The sequence below is a fragment of the Nematolebias whitei genome, chromosome 15 (genome assembly GCF_014905685.2).
Source record: "Nematolebias whitei isolate Nwh7 chromosome 15, NemWhi1, whole genome shotgun sequence".
NCBI classification, from domain to species: domain Eukaryota; kingdom Metazoa; phylum Chordata; class Actinopteri; order Cyprinodontiformes; family Rivulidae; genus Nematolebias; species Nematolebias whitei.
The window spans coordinates 27,630,444-27,644,964 of NC_056512.1; the positions used below are offsets into that span (position 1 = coordinate 27,630,444).

At 41.4% G+C, this 14,521-nt stretch overlaps 1 protein-coding gene across 1 annotated transcript in view; it reads right to left on the minus strand.

Moving 5' to 3' along the window:
* Window positions 1–2,273: 2,273 nt before the first annotated feature.
* The window catches only part of cacna1aa (calcium channel, voltage-dependent, P/Q type, alpha 1A subunit, a), a 110,513-nt gene continuing 98,265 nt past the window's right edge, over window positions 2,274–14,521 (minus strand). The window contains exons 42-44 of the mRNA XM_037688521.1: window positions 6,068–6,284; window positions 5,254–5,534; window positions 2,274–3,655 (exon numbers count right to left, since the gene is read on the minus strand). Of these exons, the coding sequence (XP_037544449.1) occupies window positions 2,885–3,655; window positions 5,254–5,534; window positions 6,068–6,284 (1,269 nt within the window). The 3' untranslated portion in view covers window positions 2,274–2,884. The remainder of the gene's footprint in view (window positions 3,656–5,253; window positions 5,535–6,067; window positions 6,285–14,521) is intronic.

The following is a 14,521-nucleotide window of genomic DNA, read 5'->3' on the forward strand; positions in this document are numbered from 1 at the left end:
TCACTCTTTCAGGGATGAAGATGTTCACATCCTGGATAGAGAGGAACGATGGTTTGAGAGAGGAGTAAAGGAGGCCATCTTTGTGAAAAGAAACCGTCCATCATTAAACAGGGGTGGAGGCCTACGTGTTCAATTGTCCCCCTCTTACAATGCTGTGATTGCTAGTATCACTCAGCCCTCTGTGAATAGTAAACAGCCATCAGTGTGCTAATGATCCATTGTTAGGCTGATGGTCCTTCTTGAGCATGTGATCAGCTGGTTTTGGTTGTCAGCAGCAAAACTGGTTGATCCACTCTGAGAAGGTGCTATTTAAGAGACTGAGCTGAAAACAGCACCTCAGACTGAAGAAGTCTCTCGGACGAGAGACGAAACGTTTCTACATTTTTTGTTGTTTTGCTTTGTTTTGGGTTTTTTTGAATGTCCAGAGGACTAGATTTAACTTTTTTAGAGGTCATGAGTGAGTTTAGCAGGACAGTGCAAGGAGATGGGTGGTGGTGGGTTGCAATATTTGAATAAAAATTTAATATTTACTGGACACATGTAAAGAACGTTTGGTCTAAAATGCCATCACCTACTGTGAATTGCTGGAGTTGTTTAAAGATGGCAGGAAGTCACTTTGGTCTTGGTCACATTTGAGCTTGCTTGTCAATCCAGACTAAATTAAACGTTCTCCAAACTGAGGCAATTTGTTAAAAAAAAAACAACAACAAAGTTTAAAATAAAACAATAAAATACTGAATATCCGCAAGTTTTCTACAGAACCCCAGTTCTAAAGATCTGAACTTTCCATTTTAACGTGAAATACACAGAACATTGGTGATTTCCAAGCTCAGAAATCAGTTTTCAACCCTTCTGAACTGATTCAGTCCCCTGTGTTCACACACAGGTGAACACAGGTGAGGTGTTTTACTAGAGAACGCTCTGAAACTGTGAAGGAAGCGTCACTGTCCTGGAGCGCCCCCTGCAGGTTGATCGATGATAGTGACAGTCTGGTTTAGTTATCCAAAGGAAACTTAAAAAAAAAAAAAAAAAACCTGCTGTCTTTGATAAATCTTTTTAAAAACATTCCTAACTTTGCATATTTCTTTTGCTTTATTTCCGCCTCGTCGTTCCACAATGTGGCTGAGGTCCACCGCAGAGTTGGAAAAATGATAACCTGAGCTCGAAATGAACCAAGAACATAAATATTCACCTCATCCTCACAATCTCCGTGATCATTACAAACATATAATATATATATATATATATATATATTTATATTAGCAGTTTATCCATTATTACCTTCAGTGAGAAAGAAAACAAAGATGAAGAGTTTCTCTCCTTTCTGTGCCTTTCTCTGGGTCTCTTCCTCTCTGATGCCTCTGCTTGAACCCCCAAATTCTGGAAGACTTCGAGATGATACTGATTTGTTACCACTATTGTCTCCACGTTTGCCCTTTTCATCTTCAAAAATCCATATTTACCCTGCTACCCATTATACCTTTTGTTATTTTAGGACCTTAGTTACAAAAAAGGTTAGTTCCACTAAAAATTTGTGCAATTCCAGCTGTATCAGTGGCAGGCATTTGGCACAGAACGAACAGTAGACAAGCAAGCAAAAGGTAATTGTTTTGTCCCCATCAACCCCTCCCCCCAACTTATAATTTTCAGATAAACATACACTTATCATCCAATTTTCCCCAAAGCCCTGTCTTTTGATTTTTAGTGTAAATGAAGCAAGAGGAATGTCATTCAGAGTACAAAGAGAGAAACAGAAAGTATTTTTCCATTAAAAAAAGAGAGAAACCCTATAGACCACAACGGAAAGGGGAGTGGTCAAATCCTCCCCACGGACAGTAGATTCTCATTGTTGCTATTATTATTATTCTTTTGTATCATTCATGCAGGATTCCATAAGTTGTACAACTCCGCAAGTCTTAAAAAAAAAAGAGACGAAGCTGCGTGGGTTGCAACAGAAGATTCAAGCTTCCATGTTTTGAAGAAGAGGAGGAGGAAGAAGAAGCAGCTGCAGGAGGAGAAGAAATACTGCAGAAAACTGTTATTTGTTTCTGAAATACATCCCCGCTTTTTAATTTTTTTTAAATATTTTTCCTTGCAGGTGATGGGATGAGGTCGGCTGAAGAGCTTCCGGGAGAAGTGTTCAATCTCGTCGACACGCTCGCCCGTCGTATCGTCTAGATTTGGCAGAGATTTTTATTTTTTGTCAAGACCCCTGCAACGCTCCCCAACTCTCCCACCCACTTAGCCTCCCCACCTCATACAGGTAAGGCGGCTCTTTGTCAGTTTAGTCGTTATTTAAAAACACAGATGATAAAACTCATCAATATTCAACTTGTGGCTGGGAGGATTGGATCTGATCTTTTTTTTTTTAAGCTAACTTGACAAAAGTTAGCCTCAAAATCACCCCCACCCCTCAAAAAAAGGAAAATGTTCTCCCTCGTCTCTGACTTTAGAGTGTCTTTTATCGAGTCGCGACTCTTGACATCTTGTAAGTGGCTATAGCTCGTTGCCAGAGGCATACAGTAATTTAAGACACGAAGAGCATCCATCCTTCCTCCCGCCGTCCATGAAAACGTCGACTTGAGTTTTTGGCATCGAGAGACGATGGAAAACAAACGAACCGTGGTTTGCGTCTTGTTCCTCCAGATTCCGCCTCAGCGTTCGCGCTCCGTCTTCTTGTCCTGACACCGTAGCTTTTATCAAGCAACGTCACCTGGGACACCCCCGAGGAAGCGAGGAGAGGAAAAACAATGAACAGACTAGAAAGAAAAGTTGTGATATCCCTTGGCAGTCGCTGCTCTGGCTCAGAGCTTTCTTTGCTCTATTTATTTTTCAGTCCATCCGTAATTTTTCCTTCGTACATCCCTTCCCCCTTCCCCAGAGGCTAGCACCAATCGTCTTCCTCTTTCTCTCCGAAGGGTTCATGCAGGCCCTTATGGGAACCTCTCGGATGCCCAGCTGGAGGGGGGATCTTGTGAGGCCCACTGTGTCCGTGGAGATGCGTGGACGGCGATGGGGCTCGGTAGCCGTTGGGCAGACGGCGCTGGGCGGCCGGCTGAGCCTGGCTCTGCACGGGCCCCGTCAGGGCAGTGGTGGGAGGAGGCGCGTGGTGGACAGTCCTTGGTGAGGTGCGAGCAGGCTGCAAGTGGGGGTTGTTGATAGGGTGAGGCTGTTGGGGAGGAAGGGTATAGGGGTTATGAGGCTGTGGTTGTGCGGGCGATGGCAGTGGGTGGTTGGCCAGGCTGTGGGGGTGGGGGTTTCCACCCTGTACGGAGCTCTGCTCATAAGCAGGTGGTTCATGATGCGTCTCGTAGTCCTGGTTGTAGAAGCAGCCGTCCCCTTCTACGGAACCACCACCACTGCCTGTGTCTCCCCAGCGAGGCGGGGGGTGATGACCCTGACGGGGCGCAGCGTGGTGGGTCATTGGAGGACCCTGTCCCTGGAAAGGCTCTGGGGAAAAGTGCCGAGGAACTGGGGCTGGGGGTCTGCCCTGCAGTCCCCCAGGAGGCGTGGGCGTGGGTTTACGGACTACAGGGGAGTATGTGACATGGGGTCTGGGGGTGGCAGGCGTCTGAGGCAACTGTCGACGGCCTCGACGTGGCGTACTGGTCCCCGAGGTCGACGGGACAGGACTTCCGCTGACTGAACTACTGCCCTACACAAAAAGTGAAATAAAGCAAATAAAAAAACGAACCACAAATTCCAACGACAAAACGTGTTGAATAATAAACAGGAGGATGGTCAAGACAAGAGTATGAAACGAGAGAATGCACGAAAGAGAGGAAGATCAAAGGGTCCAAGTTGAAGAGCAACAGAGGACAAGAAGGAGAATCAGAGCAACAATAAGAAGAGAAGCAGCAATTTAATGTACATGGAACGTGTGCGGCGTGGCGGTGGGTGAACGGGCAATGTGGGTGAAGAAGGATGAAATACCAAACAGCACAAAGAGAAGCAACAAGTCACGCAAAGAAAAAAAAAGCAAAAGACGACAAAAGAAAAAAAAAAGGGTTGTGTTGTTAAGCACAGGGTAAATACAGCAACCATACATACATTCAAATATTTGTATTTATCTTTAAATAAATGTGTGACATTTAGTAAATGCATCAAGACAGAAAAAAGAGATAAGCTCAACTCAGTAAATCACAATTCTTCTTCATTAAAAGTGTTATTTTCTGATTCTTTTATGTTAAAACTTGAACGTGACAGTTCAGATGCTATGAAGTGGGGTTCAGTGGAAATATTAGGAACGGTAAAAATCTTACCTGTTCTAGAAAGATCAGCTTAAATTTGGAGAAATGCTTTAATGTCACATTACACAATTACACAAACGTTTATAAATTAGTATTTGCATGAGCTGCTAGTTTCGTAGCAACACACTTTGGTGTTTGCTCTGCATATTTGGTCAGAATTAAAATGTTTCTCCAAACTGAGGCTGTTCAAAGAGATATTTACAACAGGTAAGATACTGCTTGTTCGTATTCATTCCACAAAAGCTCACTTGCAAATATCTGAACTGGCTTCATGGCTAAATGTTTGCAATTTCCCTTTATTTTGTATTTATTTTTTTTGCGAAAAGACATTTGGATTGATTTTCACATTTTTTAAAATTGTTTGAAAAGGGTATCCAAAAGGAGAAACCCAGTGGTGTGACAGGACAGAACACAGGCAAGAATAAGACATTTAGACAAATATACATTTTTTATGCATATTTGTTTGGATGTTGGTGATTTGAACAAAGTGGCTTCAATAAATACATTAAAAACATAAAAAAAAAAAAAACACAATTGTGCAAATCTAATAAAACATAAATGCATAACTAAACAAGATTTTTTTTATGGTTCCTTGAACACGACAAATGTGTTTAATCTGAGGGCAGACGTCTATATTTTACTGTGACTCCATCTTTGTATGTATCAATCTGGCCAGGATTGGGTTTATAACAGTTTTTATATTTTTAAACATACTTTTTTTTTTTACAGTATTTAAAAAAAAAATCTGTGCTTGTTAATTAGACTTTTCTTGATTAAATATGACTTTTGAAAACTGAATAGCCTTTCAGAATGTTTGTAAGCACAACTGCATATTTAATGGTTTCATCATCATTAGAAAATACTTGCCAAATCAGGTAACTCGTTAAATTAAAGGACCTTAAATCATAACTTTGAAATGCTCTACGATTTCAGACGGCTATGTTTTGCTTCTAATAGACAACATGCTGCTTAAAGATTTACACCTTGCGTACAGAAAGCCCACCTGTCTATGTGTGATGCACTCGCGGCCCTCGCGGCCCTCGCGGCCCTCGCTGGGCGATCGAGACCAGCGTCGGTCCCTCTCTCTGTCCCGGTCCCGGTCGTGCTCCATCTCCCGGGAGTGCCGGTGTCCATACTCGCCCCCTCTGTCTGCTACGTAGCGCTCCTTATCAATGGAGCCGTGGTGATGGTGATGATGGTGGTGATGCTTACGGTCTTTAGAGCGACCTCGGTCTCGATCCTTCTCTTTCGAGGTGAGGTCACCCGACTGGTCCGGGCCCAGGCCTGATGAGGGAGTAAGAATGGGCGTCCACCACATGTCACATTTGAACACTTGGAATCAATAAATCAGCTAAAATATGCGTAGAGTAAATTAGAAAGGAGTTCAAAACAACCGCCTAGCATTTCTTGAAGGGACGCATATGAACCTCCACCTTCCATACCAGAGATCTAAACCAGAAAATCATGCCGAGAGGGGATGCAGGTGTATATGGTGCTTGTTCAGTTCAAACCTTGTCCGTGCAGTCTCTTCTGTTAGATCTCAGTAGATGCTTTAGTGCTCAGAGAACAAGTTGAATATGACTCTCAGCTACCGCAACACCTCATTTTATCTCGAGTCGTAACCATGTTTGTGTTGACTACTTTAGGTAACCTGTGGTGGCCATTTTGACTCCAAAAGTTGTTCAGTTGAAGATGTACGTCCACTGATTACTTTCTGAGCGTTTCACACAAATCTATCCTGGTTCACGAGATATTTTGCTAACACGACAAACGAACAAGCGCAGACGAAGGAGGATAATGTTTGTGTTGATTCTCACCCGCGTCAGCCTCATTGTAGCGACACAAGGACCGCTCCGACGCTCGATGGCTCCGGTCTTTTCGGCGGTGTCCATGTCTGGAAGCCCGCCCCTCCTCAGGTATGGCATGCTCCATGGTGTAGTCATCTGCACCTCCTTTGTCTCTGTGGCCCCGCCCAGACCTGCTGTGCCCCAAGGACGAGGCCGACCGTTTCATGGGACTGCTGTCACTGATGGTCTGAGAAGGAACAAAAACCAACACAAGATGAAGGAAGGCTTTCTTGTTTTAGTTTTGAAGCTTCTGACTTCCTTCAATTTATAGGACAGGATTCAGCAAAAAACCTGATATGCAAAGATTATTTTGGCTTCTATTAAGAAAGTTTGGTCATTTTAATAGATCAACTGTATTTAGATTAAATAAAACCTCATTGGGAAAAAAAACTAAAAAACTCCCAATTCTAATCTAAAAATGTTAAAATATAATTTTCAAACAAAATAAAAATGTTTGACAAGTTGACTTGTTGGATACTCCTTTCAATTGTTCACTCAGTCAGTGCCTGCAAATGAAAAGCTTTAATAAATCACAAGCAGTTCTGCTCCAGAAAGTATTTTATTTAATATGTGTATCCACATATTAAAGTCAAATACTTGATACTAATTTTGATACTAAAGAGAGACTAATGATAAATTGTTAATTGAAACCAAGCTGTTTTTAAACAAGTAATTAAGTGTAAATGTGTAGAAATAAGCTTAACTAAAAAAAAAAACATTGTAAAGAAAGTAAATCTATGTTTTGGTATTTCTGTTGGCTAATTTGTTAGACTTTTATTTAAATATTTATTTTTTTGACTTTGAGTTTTAATTCAGATTTTCTAAAGTGGAGCTGAGACAGGTTGTAAGTTATAAATATCTTACATGTTATAGATGGCTCTTTGAACGACCTCACTTAGAAAAAAATAGTTTAATTTAATTGTTCTAAAACAACTCTAATCTCAAACATTTGTTTGTGCTTCATGAATCAAATATTAGATTATAAACCCATGCATCCCCTTCAGTTTTGCATTACATGTTTTTTTCTGTTGGTAAGAACATGATTCTATTCCTGCTGAAAGTGCCCCAGTGTGCACTAGAAGTGCTACAGCTAGCTGCTGCTGCTTGCACTTCCAGACACATCGATGTAATCAAATCAAACTTTATTTGTCTGGCACATTTCCTGCAGAGAAACCCAATGGCTCTCCATTGGGGATTGAGTACAATAAAAAAAGTGCAACGTGCTTCCTACCAACACTAAGATTACAACTTGAAAAATACATAAAACTAAACAGGTGCATTACAAATTAACATTAAAAATAATTCAATAAAATAAAAAAGACATTGGATTTAAAGATCCGTTTGTAAATGGTGAACGTATTAAAACCCACACATGCATGAAAAGAGAATACAGTAAAATTATCTTAAATGAGCTATAGTAGTCCCTCGCTACTTGACAGTTCGACTTTCGCAAAAAAATAGAAAAAAAAAGTTGTACAGAGCAGTAGTACACAATACACGATAGTCAACTTTACAGTAATATTATTGTACTCACGTGGTTAGGAAAATGTAAAAATAAATAAATAAATACATTCGGACAGGTGCCGCTATTTTGTAGTTTTCTTTCGATAAGCCTATACTGTAATCACCACTCAATAGGACTTCATTTCCCAGAAGCCACTACTGTACTGTAGTGCCTCTGGCTGCTACTTTCTGCCCAACAGAAAGCAAAGTTATGACTGCCAGCCGGCTTTTCAAACGTAAGATTTTAATCATGTCACTTAGACAAGTTTCTTTAAGAAAATTAAACTTTACTAACGTAAGATTCACAAGAAACAAATCCTGTCAGGACACGTCTCCTGAAGAAACGGAGCATTGTGTAACCCAGGTGCTGATTGGCTGCACAGAACCGGATCCCCAGACTCAGCGGTGAACTCGAGAGATCCTAGCTGGCCCACAAGGACTTCCAAGCGGGGCCACACTGCCGAAGGTCTGGCGCTCCATCCGGAGCCCACCGAGACTTTCTCATCTCTTGGGGTGGACCGTAACTGAGTCGCTCCTGTTCTGCAGAGCCTGGTAAGTAAAATTTAGCAGCTAAGCATGTTGTTAAAATTAGTAGGTTTAAGAGTTTAGCACATTGATTGTGGACTTTGTCACTGCCGGGTAGGTCTGCAGAAACTGAACAGACAGACCGGAGTCGGACCGGAACCGAGAGCCACTCCTGCTCTGCAGAGCCTGGTAAGTAAAATTTAGTAGCTACTGTGCTGTACATATACACGTTGTTAAAATGACGTAGGTTTGAGAGCTTAGAACATTGCAAGAGTGTGGGAAGGGTTTCTAAAGCCTTAAAATATATGTAAATACAAAAATAAATACAAACCGGATTCCAAAAAAGTTGGGACACTAAACAAATTGTGAATAAAAACTGAATGCAATGATGTGGAGATGGCAAATGTCAATATTTTATTCGTAATATAACATAGATGACAGATCAAAAGTTTAATCTGAGTAAATGTAACATTTTAAAGGAAAAATATGTTGATTCAAAATTTCACAGTGTCAACAAATCCCAAAAAAGTTGGGACAAGTAACAATAAGTGGCTGGCAAAAGGAAATTGAGCATATAACGAACAGCTGGAAGACCAATTAACACTAATTAGGTCAATTGACAACACGATTGGGTATAAAAAGAGCTTCTCAGAGTGTCAGTGTCTCTCAGAAGCCAAGATGGTAAGAGGATCACCAATTCCACCATTGTTGCGCAGAAAGATAGTGCAGCAATACCAGAATGGTGTTACCCAGCATAAAATAGCAAAGACTTTTAAGTTATCATCATCAACCATGCATAACATCATCAAAAGATTCAGAGAATCTGGAACAATCGCTGTGCGTAAGGGTCAAGGCCTTAAAACTCTACTGGATGCTCTTGATCTCCGGGCTCTTAAACGTCACTGCACCTCAAACAGGAATGCCACTGTCAAGGAAATAACAGAATGGGCTCAGGAATACTTCCAGAAAGCATTGTCAGTGAACACAATCCACCGTGCCATCCGCCGTTGCCAGCTGAAACTCTACAGTGCAAAGAGGAAGCCATTTCTAAGCAAGCTCCACAAGCTCAGATGTTTGCACTGGGCCAGGGGTCATTTAAAATGGAGTGTGGCAAAATGGAAGACTGTTCTGTGGTCAGATGAATCACGATTTGAAGTTCTTTATGGAACACTGGGACGCCATGTCAACCAGACCAGAGAGGACAAGGATAGCCCAAGTTGTTATCAACGCTCCGTTCAGAAGCCTGCATCACTGATGGTATGGGGTTGCAGGAGCACTTGTGGCATGGGCAGCTTGCATGTCTGGAAAGGCACCATTAATGCAGAGAACTATGTTCAGGTTCTAGAACAACATATGCTCCCACCTAGACATAATCTCTTTCAGGGAAGACCCTGCATTTTTCAACACGATAATGCCAGACCACATTCTGCAGCAATCACAACATCATGGCTATGTAGGAGAAGGATCCAGGTACTGAAATGGCCAGCCTGCAGTCCAGATCTTTCACATATAGAGAACATTTGGCGCATCATAAAGAGGAAGGTGCGACAAAGAAGGCCCAAGACGATTGAACAGTTAGAGGCCTGTATTAGACATGAATGGGAGAGCATTCCTATTTCTAAACTTGAGAAACTGGTCTCCTCTGTCCCCAGACGTCTGTTGAGTGTTGTAAGAAGAAGGGGGATGCCACACAGTGGTAAAAATGGACTTGTCCCAACTTTTTTGGGATTTGTTGATGCCATGAAATTTGGAAACAACAGATTTTTCCCTTAAAATGATACATTCTCTCAGTTTAAACTTTTGATCTGTGATTTGTGTTCTATTCTGAATAAAATATTAGATGTTGGCACCTCCACGTCATTGCATTCAGTTTTTATTCACAATTTGTTTAGTGTCCCAACTTTTTTGGAATCCGGTTTGTATGTATAATACAGTTTTTCCCTGTTACATTCACTTTTTGTGAATGGAGTTTTCAGCATTAATCACTTTGGTCTTGGTCCAGTTAGACTTCCTGTTATCTCGTCAGTCTGGTCAAAGCTCATTTGTATTTTTCGAACTGAGGTCTTTCAAAGCCACACTTCACAGATCTTCTGGTTAAAGAACTGACTGACTATAAAACACAACCCATAAATAGATGCTCCTTTACAACTTTAATAAAATAATTCACAACAGTTTTATATTTGTTTGAATTTCTTCCTTGAAACTTATAGTGTGAGAGGAAAGGAAGGATAACCAAAACTCATCATATTTTAAAGTTGCACAAGGAAACACAGTTGTCAAATTTTGTCTCTTAAAATGTTTGTAAAATAAATAATTGTAATAATGCCTAAAACAGTCTAAAAGAAAAGTTACTTGTCTAATGACAATATCTATGTAAACCAGTTGCTGTATAGACTGACCGATGGTAACCACAGGATCGTCTTTTACCAAGTAAAACAAAATTATATTAAAAAGAGTGTTGTCTTTAAAACAATGTTGGTGGCACACAATAAAAAACAAACTAGTGCACAGCTTAGTGTACCTGTTGACCCCTGATTGAAAACAAATTATAAAAAAAATGAAAGACATGATTTAATTAATTTATTAACCTTTATTTAACCAGGCAAATCCCACTGAGATCACTAATCTATTTTGTAAGGGAGGCTAACGTGCAAGTTTTGAACTGTGGGAGGAAACTAACAAACCCGGAGAAAACCCACGCAAACACGAGGAGAACATGCAAACGCCACACAGAAAGAGCTCAGGCTCAAACTGGGGACCACACCCAGGACCTTCTTGCTGTGAGGTACCAGTGCTAGCCACTAATCCATCATGCTGCAAATGATGGCAAACAGCCATGCTTTTCATGCTTTATAACTTGCTTTATAAAAGTTTTTTAAAAAAAGAACATAAGAGTCAGAACAACTTCCAAAACTTGCCCATCTTCAGCACTCATGCCTGAGCATGGCACGTTCCAGATTGTAATAAATGTTTACTATTGCTGCGAGCTGTTCTGCAGCCATGCATGTACATAGAGGGGTTGTCCTTCTCTAATGACGCTGGACTCATTCTTAGCAGTGCTGCCGCTTCACATGCTCTGAGGGGGGGACCAAAAGAGGCTGACCTGGGAGATCAAATCAGCTAATATCAGTGCTAAGTCCTTCTGGCAGCTAAGCTGATCAAGTTTTGAAGTTATTAGACAAAAAAATATGGATTAGAAAATACCAGATTATCTAGTTTGAAAGAAATAGCACTGAGTTTCAACATCTTCATAAAAAAAAAAAATCTCTCTTTACTGTTTCATTCCCTCCACTTTCCTTACTCACGCTCGCATTCTTCAACAAATTTCTTGCATGCAGATTGAGCAGTCCTGAACACAGACAGATGATAACATCTCTATGGTCTAACACACAGGTAACAAAGCAGTGAGAGCAGCAGCAGAGCAAAGAGAGACAGAGGGCTGTAGAGTCCTACGACTGTCGGGGACAAGCACAGATCAGCCCGATTCCAAACTTACAGTAATGATGCTGGTAACAGTGTGGAAACTGGGCTGGTATTTCATGCGGAAATCAGCTCATTTTAAAGCAATGGTTCAGATCTTATTGTTCTGTAGAAGTTTATGAACAACTAACATCTTACCTGTTGTAGATAGCTCTTTGAAGGGACATAGTTTCTTGAAAACTTAACAAGCTAACAGCTTGTCTGAGCGTGGCCCAGACCAAAGTAGACACTGCCATTTTAAAACGACTTTAATTTGAACAAGTTTGTAGACATTTTTGCAAGCGTCACTTTAAAATTCGTTTTGGCAGAAACATGATATTCTTGTTGAACGTGCAGTAGACAGCACTGCTGCTATTTGAGCTTAAAGATAACGATCAGTTTTCATGTAAATAATCATGTAATAAACATGTCATAATGACATGAAGGCTTTTAAATAAGCTCAGCTAATGTTTTGGGTGGTGTCACACCTGCTGGAGTTTAGTTAGCAATTCATAACCGTAAGAACTTCACCACTTGCTCTTGTCAAGGGCAAACACTTTTTTTCCCCTCCTCTCCTTCCTCCGCTTTGCTTTGTTCTGTTCTGTCTGTGAAACTGCTTCAGAGCCTCTCTCTACATGTCTTCCAAACTGTAGTTTTTTGTTATGGATCTGGTCAGCTGGTCTCTCAACGCAATTGATAAAATTCTCTCGACGAGAAAACAAGCTTCAGGCGAGCAAACTTGCCCTGATGACACGGACGCAGCTGGATATATCATTGATTCCTGGGGTGAGTGGAAGCTGATGTGCCTATCTCTGCTGTCCATCGGGGATGTTGAAGACGCATATATCATTGGATTTATGATAACAGGTTGCCTGCTTTTCGGAATCGGCTGGTTCCTGGTTTATCAACAAACAAGGAAGTTGTCGGCAGTACATTTGGCCCTGGTCAAGCTGCCTGCCTTACGTGATGGTTTGCTCCGTGCCTCCAGCATCCAGACTCAATTGCTTTGCGAAAGGATTCACTGGCAGGATGGATCAGATCTCAGGGAATACTCTCAGGTACAGACCAGTGGTGTGTTCACTTAATTTGAATGTTTTGGGATCTGTGAGGACCAGCAAAGACTCAAGGCAGACAAGTTCTGCCTGTCCCCAAAACAAATGTTGTTTATCTGAATTTGACTCCCTGGCTGGCCTTGACAGGCCACCTTATCTCAATTTGCCTGGAGGCCCTGTAAATCGACGCTCTGCCCCCACTCCCCTCTCCCACCGAGTAAGTCTGCAAACCAATCCGAGGGACCGGCTGAATAAACATTGTGTCATTATTTCAGGATTCTTGGATTCTCTCTGGCATGGTCCTTGATCGACCTCGGCACCCCTCGAGAATGTTTAAGGATCTCACCAGAGGGAACTGAGTGATTATACCATTCTTATCAGAACTCCTATAGTGCCACTGTGGACATGCTCACCGTTCTTGTCACCTCCCCTCCCCATGCAGAATGTCTGCGTCATTATGTGCGGGGTGTTTTATTCCATTTCAGGCTATCTGTCGTCGGCCATGGATTGAGAGTCTGTTAGGATTGGTTTTTTGCCTCTAAATCCTACGTGTTGTCACTTTCATTACTTTTTTGTCTGTCTAAACAAGACTCACTTGTAAACGAGTCCCTCAGGCTCCATGTGATTAATCTGTCTACGTAAAGGTTGAATGGAAAACAAACTGCAAGAAAAAATGGCTAATTTTTAGCTGCAGTCTCACTGAATTCTGAGTTTGTGAGCAGCAAGTTGTACAGCCACACTTTGCACGGCCATGTTCTGAAAATCAAAACCTTATGTGTGTGTGTGTGTGTGTGTGTACAAGGCGCAGCTGTTTATGCTGTGCACATTATTTTTTTGCCAACCTCCATCCACTTCTTATCCAGCTCCCCCTACATTCCTGAATAATTCACTTTTCTCACTATTAGATTATTTGTATTTTCTGTCAAACAAGAGGTCTTGTGCATTTGTCGTAACATGACTCTAGCACCCTGAAGATGAATTGCAGACGCCTGCGATGAAACACGGAAAGGTTCGAGATGGGGTTGAGATGCCCACATGTTGAATCTGTGACTATTTTGAGAGAAAAGTTGCCACACATATTTTTTGAACATGTTCAAAACACAAGCAAAAGGACTGCACAACTCTGTGACTAAACTGAGGCAAATGAAAACCCCTGCAAATGTTTCGAGACATTTTGGAGGTTCCTTCACAAACGTCATTCAAATAGTTGCCAGCCGTGGCAACCCAGTGAAATACTGGCTTTAGGACAGCAATCCTCTTTGGTCTTGGTTTCTCTCAAACCAGCCATGAGCTCATCATTCTGATCCGATATACCGTATTTTTTGGACTATAAGGCGCATTAAGCGAAACAAAACAGTCATATAAGTCAAACTTTATTCAACTCATTCACAAGAACCACATACAATAGGTTTGAAGTCAGTAAGCACAACCATAAACCTGATTATAAGGCTCACTGTTGATTTTTGAGAAAATTGAAGGATTTTAAGTGCGCCTTATAGTCCAAAAAACATGGTAAACTCTATTTCTCCAAACTGAGGTTGTTCAAAGAGCTGAATAAAACAGGTAAGATATTAAGTTTTCACAACCTTTACACATAACCTCATTTCTAAAGATCTGATTCTCCCTTTGAGGAAGATTTTCCCTGCAAATGACAGACAGAACATGGAGACACAATATGGGACAGGAAAAAAAAATTCAAAACATGGCTGATGATGACAGGGACTGGATTAAAGAAAAAAGGGAGAGAAGACAGAAGACAGGGTACATACACTGAGGTTACTGCCACGGTGCTTCCCTTTCCTCCGCTGCTGTATGAGCACAAAGAAGACACACACACGCACACACACACACACACACACACACACACACACACACACACACACAC